This window comes from Vanrija pseudolonga, chromosome 7 (assembly GCF_020906515.1).
Source record: "Vanrija pseudolonga chromosome 7, complete sequence".
In the NCBI taxonomy this organism is placed as follows: Eukaryota; Fungi; Basidiomycota; class Tremellomycetes; order Trichosporonales; family Trichosporonaceae; genus Vanrija; species Vanrija pseudolonga.
The window spans coordinates 588,907-609,394 of record NC_085855.1 but is presented as its reverse complement, the minus strand read 5'-3'; the positions used below and the strand labels follow the sequence as shown (position 1 = coordinate 609,394).

At 62.9% G+C, this 20,488-nt stretch overlaps 10 protein-coding genes across 10 annotated transcripts; 2 read left to right on the top strand and 8 right to left on the bottom strand.

Moving 5' to 3' along the window:
• Positions 1 to 89: 89 nt before the first annotated feature.
• Positions 90 to 2,228, bottom strand: C56C10.7 (putative trafficking protein particle complex subunit 13; the record flags this gene model as incomplete). Its single annotated transcript, XM_062775640.1, has 3 exons — positions 90 to 1,406; positions 1,489 to 1,987; positions 2,020 to 2,228. The coding sequence occupies 3 exons, from the start codon at positions 2,226 to 2,228 to the stop codon at positions 90 to 92; spliced, it is 2,025 nt and encodes a 674-aa protein (XP_062631624.1).
• An 87-nt stretch (positions 2,229 to 2,315) lies between these two features.
• RMD1 (Sporulation protein RMD1) lies at positions 2,316 to 3,803 on the bottom strand (the record flags this gene model as incomplete). Its single annotated transcript, XM_062775639.1, has 2 exons — positions 3,075 to 3,803; positions 2,316 to 3,021 (listed from the first exon to the last, which is right to left on the bottom strand). The coding sequence occupies exons 1-2, from the start codon at positions 3,779 to 3,781 to the stop codon at positions 2,316 to 2,318; spliced, it is 1,413 nt and encodes a 470-aa protein (XP_062631623.1). The 5' UTR covers positions 3,782 to 3,803.
• Positions 3,804 to 3,953: 150 nt separating this feature from the next.
• Positions 3,954 to 7,352, bottom strand: SPBC23G7.10c_1 (Putative NADPH dehydrogenasec; the record flags this gene model as incomplete). Its single annotated transcript, XM_062775638.1, has 4 exons — positions 3,954 to 5,172; positions 5,273 to 5,429; positions 6,275 to 7,173; positions 7,223 to 7,352. 4 exons carry the CDS (start codon positions 7,350 to 7,352, stop codon positions 4,076 to 4,078), a joined length of 2,283 nt encoding a protein of 760 aa, XP_062631622.1. The 3' UTR covers positions 3,954 to 4,075.
• A 380-nt stretch (positions 7,353 to 7,732) lies between these two features.
• Positions 7,733 to 8,734, top strand: VAMP713 (Vesicle-associated membrane protein). The gene is made up of 7 exons (XM_062775637.1): positions 7,733 to 7,842; positions 7,879 to 7,932; positions 7,984 to 8,105; positions 8,144 to 8,224; positions 8,263 to 8,333; positions 8,370 to 8,556; positions 8,593 to 8,734. Exons 1-7 carry the CDS (start codon positions 7,761 to 7,763, stop codon positions 8,638 to 8,640), a joined length of 645 nt encoding a protein of 214 aa, XP_062631621.1. The 5' UTR covers positions 7,733 to 7,760; the 3' UTR covers positions 8,641 to 8,734.
• Positions 8,735 to 8,737: 3 nt separating this feature from the next.
• On the bottom strand, positions 8,738 to 10,127 carry RPN11 (26S proteasome non-ATPase regulatory subunit 14). Its single transcript, XM_062775636.1, has 5 exons — positions 9,872 to 10,127; positions 9,742 to 9,781; positions 9,628 to 9,705; positions 9,172 to 9,577; positions 8,738 to 9,126 (listed from the first exon to the last, which is right to left on the bottom strand). Exons 1-5 carry the CDS (start codon positions 9,961 to 9,963, stop codon positions 8,804 to 8,806), a joined length of 939 nt encoding a protein of 312 aa, XP_062631620.1. The 5' UTR covers positions 9,964 to 10,127; the 3' UTR covers positions 8,738 to 8,803.
• Positions 10,128 to 10,332: 205 nt separating this feature from the next.
• LOC62_07G009094 (uncharacterized protein) lies at positions 10,333 to 11,788 on the top strand (the record flags this gene model as incomplete). Its single annotated transcript, XM_062775635.1, has 3 exons — positions 10,333 to 10,427; positions 10,476 to 10,592; positions 10,634 to 11,788. Exons 1-3 carry the CDS (start codon positions 10,419 to 10,421, stop codon positions 11,786 to 11,788), a joined length of 1,281 nt encoding a protein of 426 aa, XP_062631619.1. The 5' UTR covers positions 10,333 to 10,418.
• Positions 11,710 to 13,611, bottom strand: Napepld (N-acyl-phosphatidylethanolamine-hydrolyzing phospholipase D). The gene is made up of 3 exons (XM_062775634.1): positions 12,836 to 13,611; positions 12,716 to 12,793; positions 11,710 to 12,681 (listed from the first exon to the last, which is right to left on the bottom strand). The coding sequence occupies exons 1-3, from the start codon at positions 13,599 to 13,601 to the stop codon at positions 11,918 to 11,920; spliced, it is 1,608 nt and encodes a 535-aa protein (XP_062631618.1). The 5' UTR covers positions 13,602 to 13,611; the 3' UTR covers positions 11,710 to 11,917.
• Positions 13,612 to 13,892: 281 nt separating this feature from the next.
• LOC62_07G009092 (uncharacterized protein) lies at positions 13,893 to 15,481 on the bottom strand (the record flags this gene model as incomplete). The annotated part of the gene is made up of 5 exons (XM_062775633.1): positions 13,893 to 13,970; positions 14,006 to 14,503; positions 14,539 to 14,787; positions 14,820 to 15,266; positions 15,302 to 15,481. The coding sequence occupies 5 exons, from the start codon at positions 15,479 to 15,481 to the stop codon at positions 13,893 to 13,895; spliced, it is 1,452 nt and encodes a 483-aa protein (XP_062631617.1).
• Positions 15,482 to 16,642: 1,161 nt separating this feature from the next.
• LOC62_07G009091 (uncharacterized protein) lies at positions 16,643 to 17,800 on the bottom strand (the record flags this gene model as incomplete). The annotated part of the gene is made up of 5 exons (XM_062775632.1): positions 16,643 to 16,720; positions 16,758 to 17,102; positions 17,144 to 17,312; positions 17,388 to 17,560; positions 17,600 to 17,800. The coding sequence occupies 5 exons, from the start codon at positions 17,798 to 17,800 to the stop codon at positions 16,643 to 16,645; spliced, it is 966 nt and encodes a 321-aa protein (XP_062631616.1).
• Positions 17,801 to 18,779: 979 nt separating this feature from the next.
• Positions 18,780 to 20,239, bottom strand: LOC62_07G009090 (uncharacterized protein; the record flags this gene model as incomplete). The annotated part of the gene is given in 5 exon segments (XM_062775631.1): positions 18,780 to 18,857; positions 18,893 to 19,189; positions 19,234 to 19,470; positions 19,522 to 19,965; positions 19,985 to 20,239. 5 exon segments carry the CDS (start codon positions 20,237 to 20,239, stop codon positions 18,780 to 18,782), a joined length of 1,311 nt encoding a protein of 436 aa, XP_062631615.1.
• Positions 20,240 to 20,488: the final 249 nt, after the last annotated feature.

The window sequence follows — 20,488 nt, the reverse complement described above, 5'->3', positions numbered from 1 at the left end:
CGTCGTGCGCTGCTCGCGGGCGCCGCGCCGCATACATGTCATGAAATGCATCTAGGCTCAACAGGTGGGTGGCAAGCTCACGCCCGCCCTCACGCCGCGGCGATCCAAACATCGCCCAAGCTCTCCCACTCGCGCCCCACGGAGCCGGTCGTGGCCGAGTCGTCATGCAGCACCAGGACGCGCAGGCCGCCCAGCTCGGCGAGCCCCTCACCCAGCGCGACGTACCGCGCTGGCACATCGTACGCCGCCTCCCAGCGCTGCGACGTCGTCGTGCCCGGCGCCTCGGCAGCGTACGTCGTGCCCGGGCGCTCGGCGAGCAGCGTCCACTCTGCGGGTGGCGGGAGCACGAGCGTCGAGCCGACAGGAGCGGCACGCCCAGCCCGCGCAGCGGGCAGCCCGCGCTTCGGTAACGACACGCCGCTGCGGTCGAGCACCGGCGCGGGCGGGAACGCTGGGGCCGGCGCGGGCGGTGGTGGCGCCGGCGTGCCGAACCCTGGTGATGCGGGGGTCGACGGCGCCGACGGGCTCGCAATGTTGGACACGACGGCGTGGCGTAATTGCGCCGACACGGGCGTCATCGGCCGCGACGGCGTGCTGCCGGGCGAGAATGGCCGGCCGGGGACAGCAGGCGACGCGCCGCGCACCGGCGTGGCGCTCCGCGACGGCGGCGAGAGGGCGAGTGCCGGCGCTGACGCCGACGCCGGCGGCGGTGGTGCGTTGGCGGGTGGTGGCGCCGCGAGGAACTGCACTCCGAGCTGGAGCGGTGGCGGGGCCGCCGAGCCCTCGGCCACTGGCGCCGAGCGCACAGCGACGCGCAGCGTGCGCTCAAACGGCTCCTCGAGCGCCGCCTCGCGCGGCGCGTCGGCGAGGGTCAGGTCAAACTCCCAGCCTGTTGCCGCGCGCAGCGGCGGCGCGCCAAGCACCGAGTTGGGCCGGGATGGCGGCGCGCGGGCTGCTGTGGCTGGTGCCGGCGCACGGCGGTTCAGCGTCGATGTCTGGAATCGCCCCGGGTCGCGGTACGGCCCGGCGATCCACGCAATGTCGAGCCGGCCGAGTGGGAGGACGGTGCCGGCCGCGTACGTCGGCGGGAAGGACGACAGCGCTCCCGTGTCCGCCGCGGGCGAGAGCACGAACAGCCGCTGCATCGTGTCGCCTGGCAGCAGGGACGGCGGCTCGGCGGCGTGCTTAGAGACCTCAAAGTCGGCGGGCGCTTCGGCCGGCAGGATGGGCCGCGCGACAAGCCCCTCGACGGCGTTGAGGATCACATCGCCGAATTCCATCGCCGCAGGGGAGACGTTCTGCATCAGGACCTCGAGGTAGACGTCTGCGCGGCGGGATGGCGACAGGGCCGAGTTGGGGTGCGTCGCGGTGTGGACTCGTGTCTTGATTGCGAGCGGGGCGTTGACCTGGGCATGGGCGTCAGCGAAAGACTAGCTTGCGTTCTAGCTCGAGCATGCGCTTCGCGCATGCCCTCGCGCATGCACTCACGGTAAACTTGAGAAACCGCTGAAACGTCCTCCGCCCATCGGGCGTCTCCCACGCGACCGAGCAGATGAGGATATGGCTCCCGAGCTCGCTGATATCGTGTCCCGAGTCGATCTCGACGGCCTCGCCAGCCTCGAGGCGGGGCAAGTCGTCCCATGCGCGCTCTTCGGCCTGCGCAGGCTCCGAGCCCGCCTCGCGCCCGCCCGTGCCGTGGATGACCTCGCCGAGGCGGAACCTCCCCGACGGGCTCTGCACCTCGAGCATCATCTTGACCCCGCGCACTGGCTCCTGCGCGGGGTGCGCCGACGTCAGCCGCACATGCGCGCTCACGCGCTCGCCGAGGCTCGCGAACCCGAACGGCGCGGGATAGTTGCTCGTCGGGGACACGGTGAAGCCCGTCGGCAGGCCCGGCGCGGGCCGTGCGTCCGCCGCTGAGGGCACCACGTCGAACGGCGACGGCGTGGCCGCGCCCGGCACTAGCGTGTACGGGCTCAGCCGTGCGCTGGGGTCAGCAGAGTCGGGAGGACGACTTACAGCTCGAATGTCAGTGGCGGCAGCTCCATTGTGTGATGATGGGTGGATGCGAGTGGACAGTGACGTGACGAAATGTACGAGGTGGAGGTGGGCCAGGCAGGCGGACGCGTGGGCTGTTGGGATGTGGGCCGCCGGCGTCGCCATCGGCGTCGGGGCCACTGGCACCTCCCCCCCTCGGCGTCACCGCCCCTTGCAACGCAATAATACATTGATCGCTATGGTGCACGAGTGGAGTGATATGGAGTGGTATGGAGTTACACGATGGTATTGTACGCTGGAGCGAGCTGGGCTGCCGCCTACACGAGCCTGGGCTGCGGCACAGCCGGCGCCGGCTCGGCCGCCTCCTCCTCCTCCTTCTTTCGCCTAACGCTCCTCGGGACGCGCTCCTCGCCCTGCACCGGGGGGTGGATCAAGTTGTTGACCATCTCGACGACGGGCTGGCCGAACATGTGCCACAGCTCTGGCCCTTCACGGATAAGCGCGAGCACGACCTCGACGGCGATGAGGAGGATGATGATAATCTCCATGCGGTGGCCCGAGCTCTCGGTGAGGAGCGCGCGCAGCGTGTTCTGGATCTCCTGCGCATAGTCGATCTTCTTGTTGATGGCCTCGATGCGCTCCTTGATCTCAAACTCGGTGCTCACGGCGTCGAAGTACGTCTCGAGCTCGGGCTCGGACCAGTAAAACTCGGGAGTGTCCTCGAGCCCGCCGCCGCGCGCGTTGACCGCCATGCGGAGGTTCATGAGCTCTCCAATCTTGCGGATGACCTCCTTGCGGCCCATCGGCTGGATGCCGTAGCGCTCGAGCGCGCGCGGCAGGAGCGACACCGAGGCGATGTGCTTGTCCAGACGGTCCTCCAGCACCGACAGGGACGAGGAGCGCGCGAGCGACAGCGAGAGCGTGTACCGCGCCAGCAACGACGCCAGGCTCTGCGACGGGGGGAACGTTGACAGCTCGGGCGGGCGGCCAATCTGGATCATGTTGCCGAGGATCTTTGTCTCGCTAGGGCGTGTCAGCGCCGACGCCGACACCACCACCCCCTCCTTGCCACTTACGCCGTCGGGTCGACCACAAAGTCTACCTCCTCCACCTCGTACTCGCTCTCAGGCAGGCGGTCGCCCTCGACGCCGATATTCTTGTACCGGATAACCTCGCGCAAAAACGCGCGGCCCTCTTCCTCCGTCAGGCCCCAGGTGACGAACGAGCCGTTACCAAACACCCAGATCTCGCCGCGGTCGCCGTAGTCGAAGCCCATGTCGGCAGCCTCCTCCTCGCCGGCGTCGACAGCCTTGACGTCGCGGCCGCGGATGAGGCGCTCGGCACCGCCGCGCCCCTTCCATGGCCCGATGACGATCGCGCGCTCGCGGTCCCCCTCGGGCACCTCGTCCCACTTGACTCCGAGGAGGCGGAGCACGGCGCCGAGCCGCGGCAGGTCGTACCGCTCGGCCGTGGTGTGCGCGATGGCCTGCAGGATCGGCCCGCGCGTCGGGGCCGCAGAGTTCCGCAGCGGCGCAGAGATGGCCTCGAGCCGCCGCTTCGGCGGCTTGTGGGGTGGCATGCGGCGCGCGGCTGCCGCCTCGGTCGCCTGCCGCACGATGCGGGCCTGCGCGCGCTCAAACGAGCTCGTGGTGGCCAGACGGGTGGCGGCGGGCGTGGGCGGCACGATGCGCGCTCGTGCCGCGGGCAGCGCGGCAGCACGCAGCTGCGCGACGCCGCCCAAGCCTGTATGCCGCAGGATACTGCGTGCACTGACTTGAAGCATGGTGGAATGGGTAGAGTGAACAAAGTCGACGTTGCCGAAAGACCGATGGCTTCCTTGGAAATCATCTCGGCAGCGGAAACCGAGGAGGCGCCCTGCCAAAGGCGCAGGCGCGCTCAGATTACGCGATAGGCGCGCTACACTCACGGACCATCTTTTCTCCACCGGAGCAACCTCGGATATGTACAGCTTGCTTACATGCTCGGTTTTCTATCTACAGCTACACAGAGATGGTGCGAGAGGGTGGGGGGGAGGAGGGTATGCAGGGGCGAGTTGCGTGCAGGGTTTGTATGCAGGTTACGCCGGGGGGATGGCAATCTTCGGCGCCCGGAGCATGCGGCTCCAGGCGGCAGAGTACTGGACGGCGGGGGCCGCCGCGACGCCGAGCGCCTGCGCAGTGGCGAGGGGGAAGTCGACGTAGCGGAGGACCTCGCGGCCAAAGAGCACGACGTCGGCGTCGCCGCGCTCGAGAATGTTCTCGGCCTGGTGCGAGTCGGTGACGAGGCCGACGGCGCCGATGAGCAGGCCGGGCACACGGTCCTTGATGTAGCGCGCGTACGGCACCTGGTAGTCGGGGCCGACCTTGATCTTGCCGCGGAGGTCGTTGCCGCCCGTGCTCACGTCGAGGAAGTCGACGCCGAGCGCCTGCAGCTCCTTGGCGAGCAGCGTCGTCTGCTCCTTGCCCCACCACTTCCACTCGCCGTCCTGCTTCTCCTCGCCGAGGACGTCGTCGAGCCAGTCGGTCGCCGACACGCGGAAGAAGAGAGGGCCCTCCCACGCCTCGCGGACAATCTTGGTGACCTCGAGCGCGAGGCGGATACGGTTCTCAAAGCTGCCGCCGTACTGGTCGGTGCGGCGGTTCGAGATGGGCGAGAAGAACTCGTGCATGAAGTAGCCGTGCGCGCCGTGGATCTCGATATAGTCGAACCCGGCCTTCTTGGCGCGGCCAACGGCGGCAATGAACGCCTTCTTCACGTTCTCAATGTACTCGAGCGACGCGGCGACGGGGTCGGGGAAGAAGCCGGGGCTAAAGTTGACCTCGGACGGGGCAGTGACAGTCTCGGGCCAGCCGCCGTTCTCGGGCAGGATGACCTCGCCGCCCTTGTACCCCTTGGCCACGGCCTCGCCGTAGATCCACGGGGTGGATGTCGACGCCTTGCGGCCGGCGTGCGCAAGCTGGATGCCAATCTTGCCGCCCAATCCGTGCACGTAGTCGACGATGCGCTTGAAGCCCGGGATCTGCGCGTCCTCCCACAGACCAGAGTCCTCGGGCGAGATGCGGCCCTCGGGCACGACGGCGGTCGCCTCGACCATGAGGTTGCCCCAGCCGCGCATGGCCATCGAGCCGTGGTGCACAAAGTGGTGGTCGGTGGCCTTGCCGTAGTCCGATGAGTCTGGGGTGTGGTCAGGGACAGTTGTGCGGGGCGAGCACAGACACTCGCTACTCACACTGGCACATGGGGGCGACCCACATGCGGTTCGGCCACTCAACACCGCGGATGGTGAGAGGCTCAAACAGCTTGGGGAGTGTCTTGTTCTGCGGGTGGTCGTCGACGGGGAGCGCCTTGCCGATGGTGGGCTGCTTGGGCAGGAACTCGTGGTAGTCCGCCGAGGGCGCCTTCCACGGCGCAAAGGGGCGAGGAGGGTTGGTCTGCGAGTCGTTTGGCACTGGGGGTCAGCTTGGCGGCGGTGGGGCCGACTTACTTGTAACAATGGATAGCCGTGTTGTCGTGGATGGTGGTGAAGAACAGGGGACTGCGTTTGTGCATGCCCCACTCTTTATAGTTGGCGACACAGGCGGTCGGCGCCTGAACGATGAGGTAATTGCTCCCTCCACCGCCAACCTCCACAAACACACTAGCCCCCCCCCCCCCCGCCCTCCACCACACGACACTCGTTGCCCACGCCCCCCCCTCCCCCCCCCCCTCCCCCCACCCCACGCGTTCCAACGCGTCCTCTGGCATCCCGAGATCTCCTTTGCGCCCTCGCGCACGCCCCTCTTGGCTGGCTCCAAAGGTCAGCATTCCCTCCACCTCGCAGCTCGCCGGCCCTGGCCGAAACTGCCTTGTGTCAACGGATCTCCGTGATAGACTCCGTAAAACTCGACCTCCACCTTTAACGTGTCGGACCACGTCCGACAATGTTAATCAGACAAAGTCGTTCCGAAATCCACTTCGATATCCGCATCAAGGTCCTAGCACTTGTCCCGGTGACATGTGCCCCCCCCTTGACAGCGGCACGCCGCGGCTCGTACACCCGCGGCCGCATCAATACAACCTATTTCACACATGCATACACGTACAACAAGCAATCTCACCTAATACGCACCCTTACTCCGGAATTGCCGCTCATACCCGCCTCAACCTTTCGCACTCGGGGGACACCGACATGGTCGGAGACGCCGATGTGCCGCCTTGCTTACTACCACCCATGTCATTGCTGCGTACCCATAAGGTGGTGGTGATGACTACCACTGCCTCATGTCCGTCCGTCGACGGCCCTCAGAAGATTCTCAATCTCGTCTCCTCCACCCTCGAACAGGATGTCCAGAGAGTCGATACTCGTGTCTCCGTCCGAGCTGGCATGGGGTTCGGGAACTGGACGGATCGTAGTAGGTGCTGGAGGTGCAGACGCCTGGCGAGTAGGTGCCGTCTTGACACCCGACTGGCGCGTGGTGAGGCCGATTCGTGCCGGCGGCTGGCCCTTGACGGGCGACACGCTGCTGCGCTTCACACCCGGACGGCCGGGCATCCCGGACGAGATGTGGACGCGAGGGAGAGCGGTTTGCGGCTGAGCGGCACCTCGGCTCACCGAGGTGGACGCATAAGGATTGAGCCCTGCCGTTCGTCGTGGGCTGGAGCGCACGGCTTGGGGGCGGGCACCAGATGCAGCAGACGATAACAGTGGTGGTCGGAATCGTGCCTGTGTTCCAACGACAGCAGTAGCCGGTTTAACTGCATCAACCGATACCGTGCGCCGATCGGGAAGCGCCGTCGCTGCTGCCTTTGCTTTCGTCGGTGACAATGAACGCGTTGCGGTAAGTGGTGTTGGGCGGTGGGCGTTGGTCGGTCTCTCGGCCATGGGCTGGCGCACAACACGAGGCGCAGAGCTGGTGCTCGTACTCGTTGGGATGCTGCTCGTCGACCGTGAGCTCAGCGATGCCGAAGAACTGGACGAAGGGCGTGAGAGGTCCAGAAAGCGGTCGAGGAGCGCATCGAGCCGCTTGCCCTGGTCGTCGTCAACAGGCGGGGTGTTGCGGTGTGCATGGCCGGGCGGGTTGGATGCTGCGCGCGATACGCGACAAGGGCGTTTGCGGGGGTGCGCAGATGCCGTGCTCGATGTAGCTCGGAGGGGGCGTGGCTTCTGCGTTGGTGAGGGGAGCGGGATTGCGTGGTCTGTGACAAACGTCAGTTGGCTTCGCAGCAAGCGCGTTTCCCAACTCACCGCTTGACTCGGCCATAAACTCGCGCAGCAGCTCGTCATCCTGTCCCCACACGACAGTGCTCGTCTCCTCCTGCGATCCGAGGAGTTCGAGCTCGCGCTTGCGCCGCGAGCGGGTATTTGGTGTTTCCATCACGGCGGGGTGAGTCAACTGCGCGGGTGGGAGTGGGCTCGGTTGGATGAGGGGGGCAGCGAGTCCAGGGGGGCCAGGCCAGGCGGGGGGCGAGCAGAGGAGGGTCAAGATGCCGAGGCGCGGCGCCCAGGTGCAGCAAGAAGAGGATGGAGCAGTCGAGACGCCGCTACTGTCTCGAGGCCATGCTATGGAGTGTGCAGTGATGGCTGTTGGTGCGTGCGAGGAAAGACAGGCGCGAGATGTTTGGCTGACACGGGCCTAAATTGAGAGTTATCCAAAATTGCCACTCTGCGTGCCTGTCGCACTTGCACGCCTACCATCACCTGTGTGCCCTTACGTCGTCATGACCGCTCAGTTGCATCGCCGAGTTCCTCTCGACAGCCCACTCACTCTCCACCTCACGCAGCAATGTCCCTCCTCCACGCCCTCGTCGCGCGCGGGACCACCGTCCTCGCAGAGCACACTACGAGCGACACGGTCCTCAAGCCTGGTACGTGCCGCTACCGGGCCGTCCACTGACCCCCAGCCGCCAAGATCACGATCCTCTCCAAGATCCCGCCCAACAACTCCAAGCTCACTTGTACGTCCCCCGCATCAGCTCCTGCTGCCTGCCTGCTCACACCACACCCAGACGTGTGGCAGGACCGCCTGATCCACTATGTGTCCTCTGACGGCGTCATCTATCTCGTCATGGCCGACGACAGTGTCGGCAGGCGCATGCCCTTTGCCTTCCTGGCCGATCTGGAGCGGCGCGTGGGTGTAGAGGGAATAGCAGTTGCTCACCCGCGCAGTTTACGGCGCAGTACACACCCGACACGATCGTAGCCGCTGGCGACCACGCGCTCGGCGAGTTTGAGGGCGAACTGGCCAAGGTGGGTGGTAAGCCGTGTGGACGTAGCTGACCCACCAGCTCATGCACCAATACTCGACGGCGCCCCCCGCCGACCCCCTCAAGCAGGCGCAGAACGACCTCAACAATGTGTGCGTGGGATAACATGGACGAGGCTCACACCCCAGCAAGGACATCATGGTCCAGAACATCGACTCGATCCTGCAGCGCGGAGAGCGCCTCGACTTGCTCGTCGACAAGACGGACACGCTCGCCGGCCAGGCTTATGCCTTCCGCCGAGGCGCGCGCAGCGTCCGTCGCCAGCAGTGGTGGAAGAACACACGTATCACGATTCTGACCGGCTTCGTCGTCTTCGTGGGTTCTGGAGGAGACTCTCCGCTAACCCGCCAGCTTATCCTCTTCTTCCTCATTGCCCAGGTCTGGCCTAGTGGCAAGTAGGCTCTTGCCCTACACTTCTTCCTGTATAGACGCCCGGATGCATCTGTTGTACCCTCTGCCGCTGGCCATGCCACTCCTTATCCTTCCCCTTGACACGCGCCTTGTGATACAATGCATTGGCTGCTGCTCTATGCTCCATTACTGCTGCTCTCGCCCCGCTCACTCAGAGCTCCGCCAGCACACCCATCGCCAGGCTCTGCGTCACCTGGTTGCCGAGCGACGTCTCGACAGCCTCCTCGAGATGCCTCTTGGGGTCCAGCTTGCCGACGTGACGCGTCTTGAGCTGCTCGGGGGTGAGGGTCGCCTCCTCCTGCACCGACTTGGTGTAGGCCGTTGCGAGCTGCAGCATATCCTTGACCGTCTTCTCATTGTTCTCCTCGGTCTGCTCAAAGTCCTTGAGCTTGAGGCCCTCGGTCCAGCCGCGCTTGTGCAGGTTAAGCAGCATACCCTGCTCTGCTTCTGTCTTGCGGTACTCGATCGCGAGGCCTGGCACGTCAGTACAATTACACTTCTTTACAACACTCCACTCACTGTAGTAGTGCCTGTTGAGACCGTGAATGAGCGCCTGGATGCTGGGCTTATTCAGGTGGCCGATGTTGGACGTCGTCTGTCGGCTCTCCTGGCCCGACATGAGGGATTGGGGGTTGATGGAGCGGAACGCGTCGATCACGACCTTTCCGCGCACACTCTGAATAGGGTCGATAACGACGGCGACGGCACGGGGGTGGAGCTGCTCGAACGACTGCTGGGTGTTGACGTCGACGCTCGACAGCCAGCATCCGAAACCGGGGTGCGAGTGGTACCAGCCGACGACCATCTCGGGACGGCCAGTCTGCTTGAGCATGTCAAGCATCTTGGTCTGGAAGACGTGGTCAACCGACTCGACCGTCACGGTCGTTCCCGACTGAGGCATGGCAAAGACGTCGACACACGAGATCTGCAGCTTGGTTAGTGGCCTGGCGCGTGACTACCTCCACCTAGACCCACAGTGTAGTCGTCAACAAACTCGCCGAGCATGAGGCCCATGACCTCCATGGGGACACCAGCACGGCCGTGCTTGAGCATCTGAGGGTCAGTACAAGCTTCCCTGCAGCCACCCACCTTGAGGAGCGCGAGCGAGGAGATGTGGAGGGTCTCACCGCTGAGTAATGTCAGCGAATGTCGGGGTGTAGCAGCAGGCAAGGAGCTCCTTCCAGATACGCGAAGCTCCCACCTAGCTGACCAGACTCACTTGTCGGCAAGAGTGACCTCCTCGGTACGGCCCTGACCCTGCCCGCGGAGCATCTGGTCAAAGCCGCGTCCTCCTGGCATTCCAAAGTTCATGGTGCTGAGGTGGTGTGCTTGTGGTAGTTGGTTGTGAACAGTTGAGGGAAGATACGCGGCGGGCGGGTCGTCAAAGTCTGCCCTTTGTCACTCGAGGTCGTTGTGTTTCGAGTTGATCTGATTGTGAAGAGAACAAGTCGACGCTGATGAGTGATGGAAAGAGCTTTATGGATGCTCATCGACGACGACGAACAGTGACGAACGACACGAGAGCGTGTAGCGGGGGAAAATAGGCGCGAGACAAAAAGGCGCGCTTGGATCAATTACGCCTATTGAACAAAATCAACCTCTCTCTCTCTCCACCCGACTCCCTGCCTGCTCGCTGCTCGCCGTTTGGCCACTCGCCGAACCTTTAATTGCCAGTCGGTCGCCCCCTCGACTGTTGATCCTTTCGTCAACACTACACATACGCTTTCTTGCAGTTGCGTGCCCTCACTCCCCTCGTGACGCCCGCCATGTCTGAGGTGCGCATAGCTGGCCAACGTCTGGCTCCACCAGCTGACACACCACAGTACCAGAAGCTCAAGGCGCGGGCTCTCGAACTCCAGCGGGAGAAGGAGGAGCAGCTCAAGCGCGAGCTCGCACGCAAGGCTGAGCGTGAGAAGCAGGCAGCCAAAGATGAGGCAGATGTGGGTGGCGGCGTTTCCTTCAGGCGGTGCTAACCCGACAGCGTCGGAAACGCTTGGAGGAGGCGAGCAAGCAGGCTCGTCGAGCCGAGCTGATGAAGGCCAACGAGGCTCTCCACCGTTCGAGCCAAGGCGACAAGGGGTCGGGCTCGAATGGGTACGACCCGTTTGCAGAAGTCGCAAGGGCCGAGCCAGTGCGAGTGGGTGCCATCCATCCTGGCGTGTGTGCTAACATCCAGGTCGCTGCCAAGCCCGCAAAGGCGGCGTCAGGAACCAAGCCAGCCAACGGCGGCAGTCGTGTGACGGGCGGCGCTTCGTCGTCCAAACCCGGAACAAGCAACGGTGCCAAAGGCGGTCGCAAAGAGGATGGGGGGCGCAAGAACTCGCCACCAGCCCTGGGACGCAAAGAGAAGGCAGCTCTGAAGCTGGCTCGTGCTGCATCCAAGACCAAGGCGTCGGCGGCCGACTCGCTGTTCAGCGTCCGCGCAATGGTCGAGCAGCGCGACGGCAGCCGAAGTCCCGGCTCAGCATCGCCACGCTACCCACCTCCGCCAAATCGTGCGCTGCAGTCCAAATTACCGCCGGCAGGAGCCGCTCGGGCAGCGACAGCACCAGCAAAGAAGCCGCTGGGCATTGCTGGGATGAAGAAGGCCGTCGACGTCAGCTCGTTACGCAAGTTATGCCCGGACCGAGACTCGCGCGACCGGCGGACGCTGGACGAGATTCAGAGGGACTTGAAGGGTGCGCGCAAACCTGGAGCCATCCCGCCTCCGGCAAGCAAGGCCGGTGCCCCGCGCAGGGATTCGGCGTCGGCCGGGCGGGCGGGCGACGCACGGCGCCGACCACGGTCGCCGTCCACGTCGGAGGACGATAGCGACGACTCTGATCGCGCGCCGAGGAAGCGTGGCCGCGGTGACTCGCCGCCCAACGGCGAGCCGTCGCGCCAGGCTGTCAGTGCCATGATCCAGTCCATGTTCAACCGCGGCCGCCCGACACGCACCTACCATGACGACTATGAGAGTGACGACATGGAGGCCGGTCTGAGCGACGTCGAGGAGGAGGAGCGCCGTGCCCTCCGTATCGCGCGCTACGAGGACGACCAGGCCGAGAAGGAGGAGGCGGCGCACAAGGCGGCCAAGGAGGCACGTCTGAAGAAGGAGCGCGAGCGTGAGCGAGAGAGGCTGAGCAAGATCCGATAAGGGCAAGAGTAGAGAGACCCCCAACAATCCATCATTCCCTTCCTGTCGCTACCATCATTGTGTTGTCTGTGTACCACACCACCCACATTATGCACATGCATGTCTCATGTCTATGTCTAGCCTGTGCAGCTACAAGTCGAGCGTCTCGCCGATATCCGTCATGACAAAGCAGCCCTGCTCGCCGGGGTGCTCCCAATGTGAGCTGAGGCCATGTGACCGACGAGCACGGCCAAACTCTACACGCGTCGCGCGAGCCTCGGCAGCGTCGCAGAATGTACCCCAGTGGATGCCGACACTGCGCTCGGCCTTAACGTCGGCGTGGATGAGCATCGAGTCGGCGGGCGAGCAGTGCAAGCTCGAAGTAAGCGTGTACTGGTCGAGCGAGAGCTGGAGCAGGCTGCGGAGGAAGGGGAGTGACGAGCCCGTCGACAGCGGCAGCAACGCAAGCGAAAAGGGGCCGTACCGCTGCCCAATCTCCTTGAACGCTGGACACACGGCCGTCGAGTCGTGTTCTGGAGCCGTGGCATACCGGTATCCCGTGTCGCCGCCGAAATACACCTTGAAGTCGGTCCAGCCCGCCATGCCGGGCTTGAGCGCGCTGGTGACGTTGTCCGCCGCGACAACACCCACGGCCCAGCTGCCCCACAGGCTCGTCATGTGGTCGAACACGCCGCGGCCGGACCGGTGCTGGGCCGGCGTGAACGCCACCTTGAGCGTCAGCGCCGCGCCCGGGTTCACAGTCGGCGCGCTATCTGGTGGCGGGGGGTACGTCGTGTCGACAGCCCCTGGCGCGCTGCCGTCTGGTGGGAATGATACGAGCGCCTCGAGCCACCAGTCGAGCTCGGTGATGCGGCCGTCGGGGATCCCGCAGCTCTTGAACCACTGTGCGAGGCCTGGCGTTAGACGAGTCAAAGCAAGTTTGCGTACCGAGCGGGACAAAGAAATGGATCGTCGCCTGGTGGAAGTTCCACAGTTCGATGATGGTATTGTAATCCAGGTGGTCGTCTGGAACGTCAGTGATCGGCCCTCCGATACCGCTGCACTCACAATGGTCGTGGGATATACAGCACACATGCACCGGCGGCAGCTCGTCGATGCCGCACGGCGGCTGGAGGTATCGCGCGGGGCCGACGAGCTGGCTCGGCGAACAGCGGTACGAGAAGATCGGGTCGAACAGCACACCCGCCGCGCCCTCCCTCTCATCAGCCCACGGGATCTGGACGAACGCGCCGGCGTGCCCAAGCCAAGTGATGGACGGGCTGCGCGGGCTCCGCTGCCAGCGCGCCTCCTCAACCCGCACTGGCGGCTCGCGCCAGTCGCTCGCGTCGTCGGCGCTGAGGATACGCGAGAAGGCCGGGCGGACGTACCCGCGCACCGGCTCGGGCGGGTGCTGGCGCTTGGGCCACTCCTCTGCGTCGTCGTTGAGGGGCTCGTCGTCCGAGTCGTCGGCGGGGTCGCGGAAGCCGTGCAGCGCGAACGGCGGCGTCGTGAGCGGCTGCGCGGCCTCCTCGTCGTCCGGCTTGGAGCCGAGGCACGACGCTGACAGCGACACTTTCGAGCTCGACGCCGCGGCGTTCCCGCCCAGCTGCGGCGTCGCGATCGCCGCGCCCTTCTGGTATGCGAGCCACGCGTCGTTGAGCGACGCCATCCGGTACGACGGCCACGGGTTGTGAAAGTACCGCGGGGCGAGGGCTTCGGGCAGCGCTATCCGGCTGCCTGAAGCTACGCCGTGGTGCTGGTACAGCAGGGCCGGGTCGGGCGGCAGGCGCGACACTGTGGGCGCTGCGGGGGTGGGGGCGTTGGCTGTCGCCATTTGGTGTGGTGTGTGGATGTGAGAATGGATGCGACGAGGAGATAGTGAGTTGATCGACTTGAGCGCAATGACGCACACACGTGGAGTGGGTGGCACGACACGCCCTGGGCCGAGTAACCGGTAAAGTGGCAAATGACGCAGGCCGCGGGCAGGGGTGGATGGCTCTTGCTCTTCGCTCATGTGTTCGACCTCATGCACAGGATGTCACCTTCAAAGTAACTCGGTGCATCGTCATTTGTGTACTTCCAGCCTCATTCTTTATCTTCGTTCTCAAGGCCAACTTCAACGTTCTCACGCAAGAACTGCGAGGAGAGCCATAGCAAAGGCTCCCGCAGCGCCGGAAGACGGGACCCACATCGACATCGCACTCTGTGGAGTCAGTCGTGTACAGGTCCCAAACTCACGCTTTTGGCAGCACCAGCGGTAGCCGAGGACCTCGCAGTCGAAGACGAGTTGGCCGACGATGACACTTTGGACGGAATGGGGGAAGTACTGCCTCCGGAGCCTGCGTTGCCTCCGGAGCCGCCGCCACCACCTCCAGACCCACCGCCGCCGCCTCCCTTGGATCCCGAGCCTCCTCCACTTCCACTTGGAGGACTCGAACCACCAGGAGGGTTCGAGCCGCCGGGAGGGCTTGAACCACCGGGCGGGTTGGAACCGCCGGGAGGGTTCGAACCGACAGGAGGGTCTGTACCGCCAGGAGGGGTCGTAGTGGAACCAACCACAGTCTCAGGCAGGCTGGGCACCTTGCCTATCTCACCCCCCTGTTCTTTGCCGCCACCGCACCAGTTGCCCAGGGCGACCGTGGCCGTCTGGAGAATCTTCCTGTCGTTCTCCCCGACGCCGCTCGACGCATCCTGCACGCAGGCGTTGCAGCGGTCCTGGGCCGCCTCGTTCTCCGGCTACCGTCAGCAGTGCCCACACACACATGACCTACACTACACATCGACTCGCAGTTGCCCTTGTTGCCGCCGTTGCACGACTCCCTAAACTTGGCCAGGGAATCCTTGCACACCTCGTCGCACTGGGAGGGCTTTTGGGGTCCCGTGGTCGTGAGCTTGCAGCTCTCGCCATAGTACGCGACCTGAGCCTCGGTGCTGGCCCTCTGTACAGTCGTGAGGCCCGCAAACTGTGTCTGGGACTTGGTACATTTGGCGCACTTTTCGTACAAGGCGTTGTTCTCGGCCTGGCGTCAGCGGCATCTCAGCAGCCACTCACAGAGCACCCGTCCTTCGCACATCGGTCTGAATTGTCCTTGTTCCTGCAGGCCGAGGCTTTCTTCCTGAAGTCTATGCAGTCGGCTCCACAGGGTGTACACCAGAAGTCGGCTGCCATATCGGTGATTTGCAGTTCAAACGACAGGTCTCGGGCTCCTGCAGCCTTGCTGCTGCCGAGACAGGTACGGCAGGTGTCCAACTCACCGCGGCGGGCGCAGTAGGAATGGCAAAGCTCGGGGTTGTCCAAGCTGCACGCAGCTTTCACGTCGACGACAGCCTGGGAGTACGTGCACGAAGCAGAGCATTCCTCCAAGCTGCAGACTCGCTTCAATCTCGCCGCGTACTCATTGACAATGCTCTTGCTGTCTGCGGTGATGGTATTGTCGTCCTGGACGCACTTGTTGCACTCGTCGAGCTGAATCAGGTTCTCGTGGGCGTGTCCCAGGGTCTTCTATGTCAGCCGATACCCAGGCCGCGACTTACGTTACACCACAGGACGCATTGATCGTTGGGCTTGCCGTCACAGGCGTTGGCGATCGACTTGATAAACGCTTCGCACTTGTCCTTACAGCCGCCGTAGGTATTGTCGACGACGGGGCCGGAGGAGTCGGTCTGAGCCGCGGCCACGGCGAGGAGGGCGAGGAGGAGTAGTTTCGTCACCATTCCGAGGTGTCAGTCGGGTTCTGGGTGGTCGGGGTGTCGTCTCGGGAGATTTTATATCCCTCCAGTTGGTGTCGTGCGACTGTCGAGGCGATGCTCTCCGGAAGGAAATGAACCAGGCCAACGTCGCCAAAGAGGTAAGTCCTGTCCTTCGACACAGCATCGATTCTGGACAGACCTCACCTCCCGCCACGGTTATGCCGAACTCCCCCACAGAGCGGGTCTGCCAAGAGATTTCATTTGGAAATTGATCTGTTCTTGCCAGTCTTATCAGCCACCTGCCGAACCGGGGCAGGCGCGGCATCATGTTCTTGCACAAGTACGTCAGATCAGGCCTGGCCAGCTGCGGATCGACACGCGCACGACGGCGGATCTCAGCGCGCGCATGTGACATTATCTTTGTGGCGGCGACTTTTGGACCCGACATCTCTTGGCAGTGGCGGTTGTGGCATGCCACCTACGACATACAATCGGCGGGAGATTCACAGCTGTGCAAGATTTGTAGGGGGAGAGAGCGGAGTTTATCCTGGCTTTGCATTCGACATGGCTTCGAGAGGGCCGCCAGCGAGCATCGGTAGACACGTGCAGCGGTGACTCGGACACCTGGTGCAGCGGCGCGACACGCCTCTGGCGAACTCTTCCCTCCAGCGCCTCTCGCCTTCTGACCCGGGTCCGTAGGCGAGAATACAGAGGCAGTGGAGTTGCTGTTCAGCCGGCGAGGAGGTGTTCTATTCGGCATTTTGTCCTTGGCAACGAGTGCCCGTTCGGGTGTCGCACATGACTTGTTTGCCAGTGATCGAGACGATCGAGACTTGCTTCAGTTGTGCTCGTACGAGGGAGTTATATGAGATCAAACACAGCTTTGGAAGTGTGTGAAGTGCTACCAGGGACGACATTGACACGGTATGGGGGAGGCTGGGCTTCTCCCGGAGGGTGGCCGGACGAACTCCTTCGACCTAGCCCGGCGGTTCCTCGACTTAATGCCGGCTGCACCCAGCATGTCCGCTGGAGCCCCATCCGCAGGTGCCGGGGAAGCACGAATGGCTGAGCCCGCTAGACATATTTACTCTGTGGCATCCCAACTACAAGGTTTCTTATGGAGTTCAGTGGTAGTCGATAAGTGGCAATTGGCGGCGTGTATATGTATCGCAATTCAGGAGGGGTTCAGGCGAAAGAGACGACGATGGCAGCAGTGATACCGCCCACGATATCAGCCCACGTAAAGCCGGTTACAGTCGCATCCTGGAGCCGTCAACTGGGCCTTCTGCCGGGCACTTACGCTCTTGGAGGGAGTGCTCGAGCTTCCGCTGCCCGATGAGGAGCCAGAGCCAGAACCAGAGCCGCCCGACGAGCCACCGCCGGATGACCCGCTGTTGCCGCTGTTGCCGCTGTTGCCGTTGTTGCCACTATTACCGTTGTTACCGTTGTTGCCATTTCCTCCGCCACCCGGAGTCTCTGGCGTGGGCGAGGGCTTCGTCTCTGGGGCTGGTACCAGGTTGCAGGCGGCGGTGACGCGGTCGATATCGCCCTGGGTTGGCTCCCTCTGTTGCTGTGTGAGGGCTTTTGCTGCATCGTCGGACGCGAAACAGCTGGCACAGGCGTCGATCTTGCCCTTGGAATCGACCTGTTGACTGTCAGAGTACACACCTGGCATTATTGACCCACACTGCACGGTACGAGGCCGCACGTGTCGGGTTTCTGCGAGCACTCCTTGGCCATGTCCCTCACGATGAGACACTTTGCGCCGCACTCGTTGTTACACCAGAACTTTCGCGCGTTGACTGCCGTCTCGAATGCAGGCAGGGCCTCCTTGGCCTTACGACGCTGGCTTTTACTGAGGCAGTCCAAACAGTTGTCTGGAGAAACCTGGCAATTCCTGCGGCAGCCATCGGCGTCACCACCCCCGCACAGGTCTTGGTAGTTGCTCGTCAGCCCGCGGCCACACTGGTTGGAGCAGTCGTCGAAGGGGCACTTGTTACCCGCGTTGACAAAAGCGTTTTCCACAAAGGCGAACACTGCTGGGTCGAGATTCGCCGCCCCAACACATTCATAGCACCGGTAAATGGCGTCCAGGTTGGCATCCTGGCGGTTAGCGACGAGGCGAGGTGACCAGCGACGTACGGTACACTCCGAGTGGCACGACTCGTCCTGGGACCCCCTGCACTCTGCTGCCGCGAAGACGTCTATAATGGTGGCACACTTGGGTTGGTACAACCCGTACCCCTGCTGCGGTGGACCACCCTGCCGCGGGAGGAAGGGGTTGGCACCGACGTGGGCCAGGAGCGTGGCGGCAGGGAGGAGTAGAGTTGCTGCTTTAAACATGATATGTAGCTGCGTGGGGATTATCTCGGTGTTTCTCCCGAACGCCTTATACACTCCCAGAGGACCAAGCATGCTTGCATTCTCTCGTGTACATACTAACTGCCCTGCTCCGCTTCCGTACATCAACGCGGACAGGAAAGCCGATTGTGTCGAGTACTCCACACATCCAACCGCCACTGTTAGGGTGCGTGAATGGCCGAGCGATCTTGGTTGGGCCTCGCGCAGGGAAGGCAAGAGCCGAGTCAGCAAGCGGTGCATTCAGCCACGGCACTGTTCCCTTTCTTCGAGGGGTGTGGAGCATCGAAAGCGGCCGCTCGGCGTCTTAGACCTTCTTGTTGGGTGGCTTGTGGCGGCGGTCCGCCACAACGGCTCGGCCGTCGCTTGGCCATGTGAAAAGATCTAAAGAACTGATCGCCAAGCTTGCACCGCTGTGCGTGTCCCGGCCTTGCCGCTTCTCGGATCGCACAAGCATGTCACGGCATCTCAAATATGCTTGTTTGAGCCCGAGAGTGAGTACTGATTGCATCGCCCCATTTCGTGCGCCTATGGATTCTACCGCATCTGACACTTCCAGAGGTTTCTGTTGCACCTCGACCCCTTGACCCAGCGCGGGATCCTGGTATCTGCGCTTGCCTGCACTAGTTGTCGATGTGGAGAAAATACACTGCTCTAACACTGCTGTGTACGTACACGCCTGATGGTGTAATGGCAGATAGACGCGTGATGGTGTAATGGCGGATAGACGTCCAAAGTGTGCGGCAGGAAGCCCGCGGCTTCTTCCCAGCTGGTCATCCCAATCACGACCGTTGACAGAGACACAGATGTCTCTACGATAGCCCTCGATGCAGCGGTTAGTCTGGTGAATGAGCTTTGACTGACATGCCAGGACAAGCCTCGTCTTTATTCGCATTTCAAGGGGCTGCAGAGACTCGCTTCTACAATGGCAGCAAAGTCACTGAATTTCTCGTCCCAACAGATTTTAGGTGAACGACAAAAGCATGGCAACCGCAAGTCCACCGGCGACGTCTGACCATGAGAAAATGGTGACCACTGCACCCTGCATGTCAGCTTCACACCGAGTTCCAGACTCACGCTCTTGGACGAGGTGCTCGTGCTTGCGCTTCCGGCGCCTGTCCGAGTGGCTGTTGTGCCACGGCTGGAGCCTCCACCATTCGAATTGTTATTATTGTTGTTATTGCTGGGCGGGGTTGGGTTCGGGTTTGGAATGGCAGGCGGCTTGGGAGGGTTGGGATTGCTCTTGTTATTACTGCACCATGTCTTGAGTTCGTTGAGTTTCTCCTGATAGTCCTTCTTCTCACTGTCCGGGTATGACTTTGAGCCATCCTGGATACACGAGTTGCATGTCTCGAGCGCCTTGAGTTTGTCGTCCTGTTGCCGTCAGCTTAGGTCACACAGCCTCGCTCCACACTCACCGCACACATGCTGGTGCATTTAGACGTGTCGTTGCCGGTGCACAGAGCCAATACTTCGGCGAGAATGCCACTGCACTCGCTGTCGCACTTTGGAGCTGTGACGGTATCCTTGCAGAGTGAGTTGATTGTGTCGATGTCGATTTGGATATTCTCCCTCGTCAGGGAGGGGAGTCCGCCGACATCGTTGTCTGACGAGAAGCACTTGCTGAACGCCTCGCGTTTGCTGTTTCCTTCGGCCTGACGAGTTAGTGTGAACAGGGACCCACAGCACCCCCCTGCCAAACTCACAGTGCAGGCAGCCTCTTTACACGTGTCGCTACCACCCCAACAGGGCTTAGCAACAGCCCTCCAGTCGAGACCCATCTGGCCGCAAGAGTTGCTGCACCAAAAGTGCTGCATCTTGAGGCCTGCATCGAACTTGGGCAGATACTCTTGGTTGTTCGTGGCCGAGCTCGAGCTGAGGCACTTATGGCACTCGTCTCCCTTGATGTTGCACTTGAGTTGGCACGACTCGTAGTAGATGCCCCTGCACTGTGTCGCCATGTTGGTCACTTCTTCGTTGCACTTGCTGCTGCACTCGTCGTAAGGGCATCGTGCAATCATCGATTTGTCCCAGCCAGAGGCCTCCTTCAGAGTTTCCTCTCCCAGCACACTAGGCCCCTCCTTCTGGAGGCATGCGTTACAGTCTTTCACAGCGTTAATGTTGACTTCCTTCGAAATATCAGTGACTGACTGGATGTGGTGCACTCACATTGCAGACATTACATTCAGTCACCCCATCCGGGCAGTGCGCGTCAAGCAGCTCGATGGCATGCTGTGCAGTTTGGCAGGGCGGCGTACACTGGCCCCACTTGGTGATCGGAATCGGCTGAGAAGGAGGACTCGTACCGGTGTCAACCGGAGCGGGAGGATCGGTGCTGTTGCTGTTGCTGTCCTGGCGCATCATGATAGCGCCAGCCGCGGCGTGAATAACGAGGCTCGAGAGGACAAGAAGGGATTTGAACATTGTGGCGAGCGTCTGAGGATAGGTCCCACCGGTTGTCCCTCACGTCCGCCTCTTATACTGCGAGGGTGGGGCGGTACCAACCCGTGTGGGCGCTGCAGCGATGCAAGTCATGCCAGGAAGCAGGGGCCTCCGCATGGATGACTGCGCGGCTCGACTTCCGCCATTGAGTATCCATGCGCACATGACAAGAGGGAGTGAGATCAGACACGACACTGAGTAGCGCGCCATTGCCCCAAAAGGGCCGAGTGC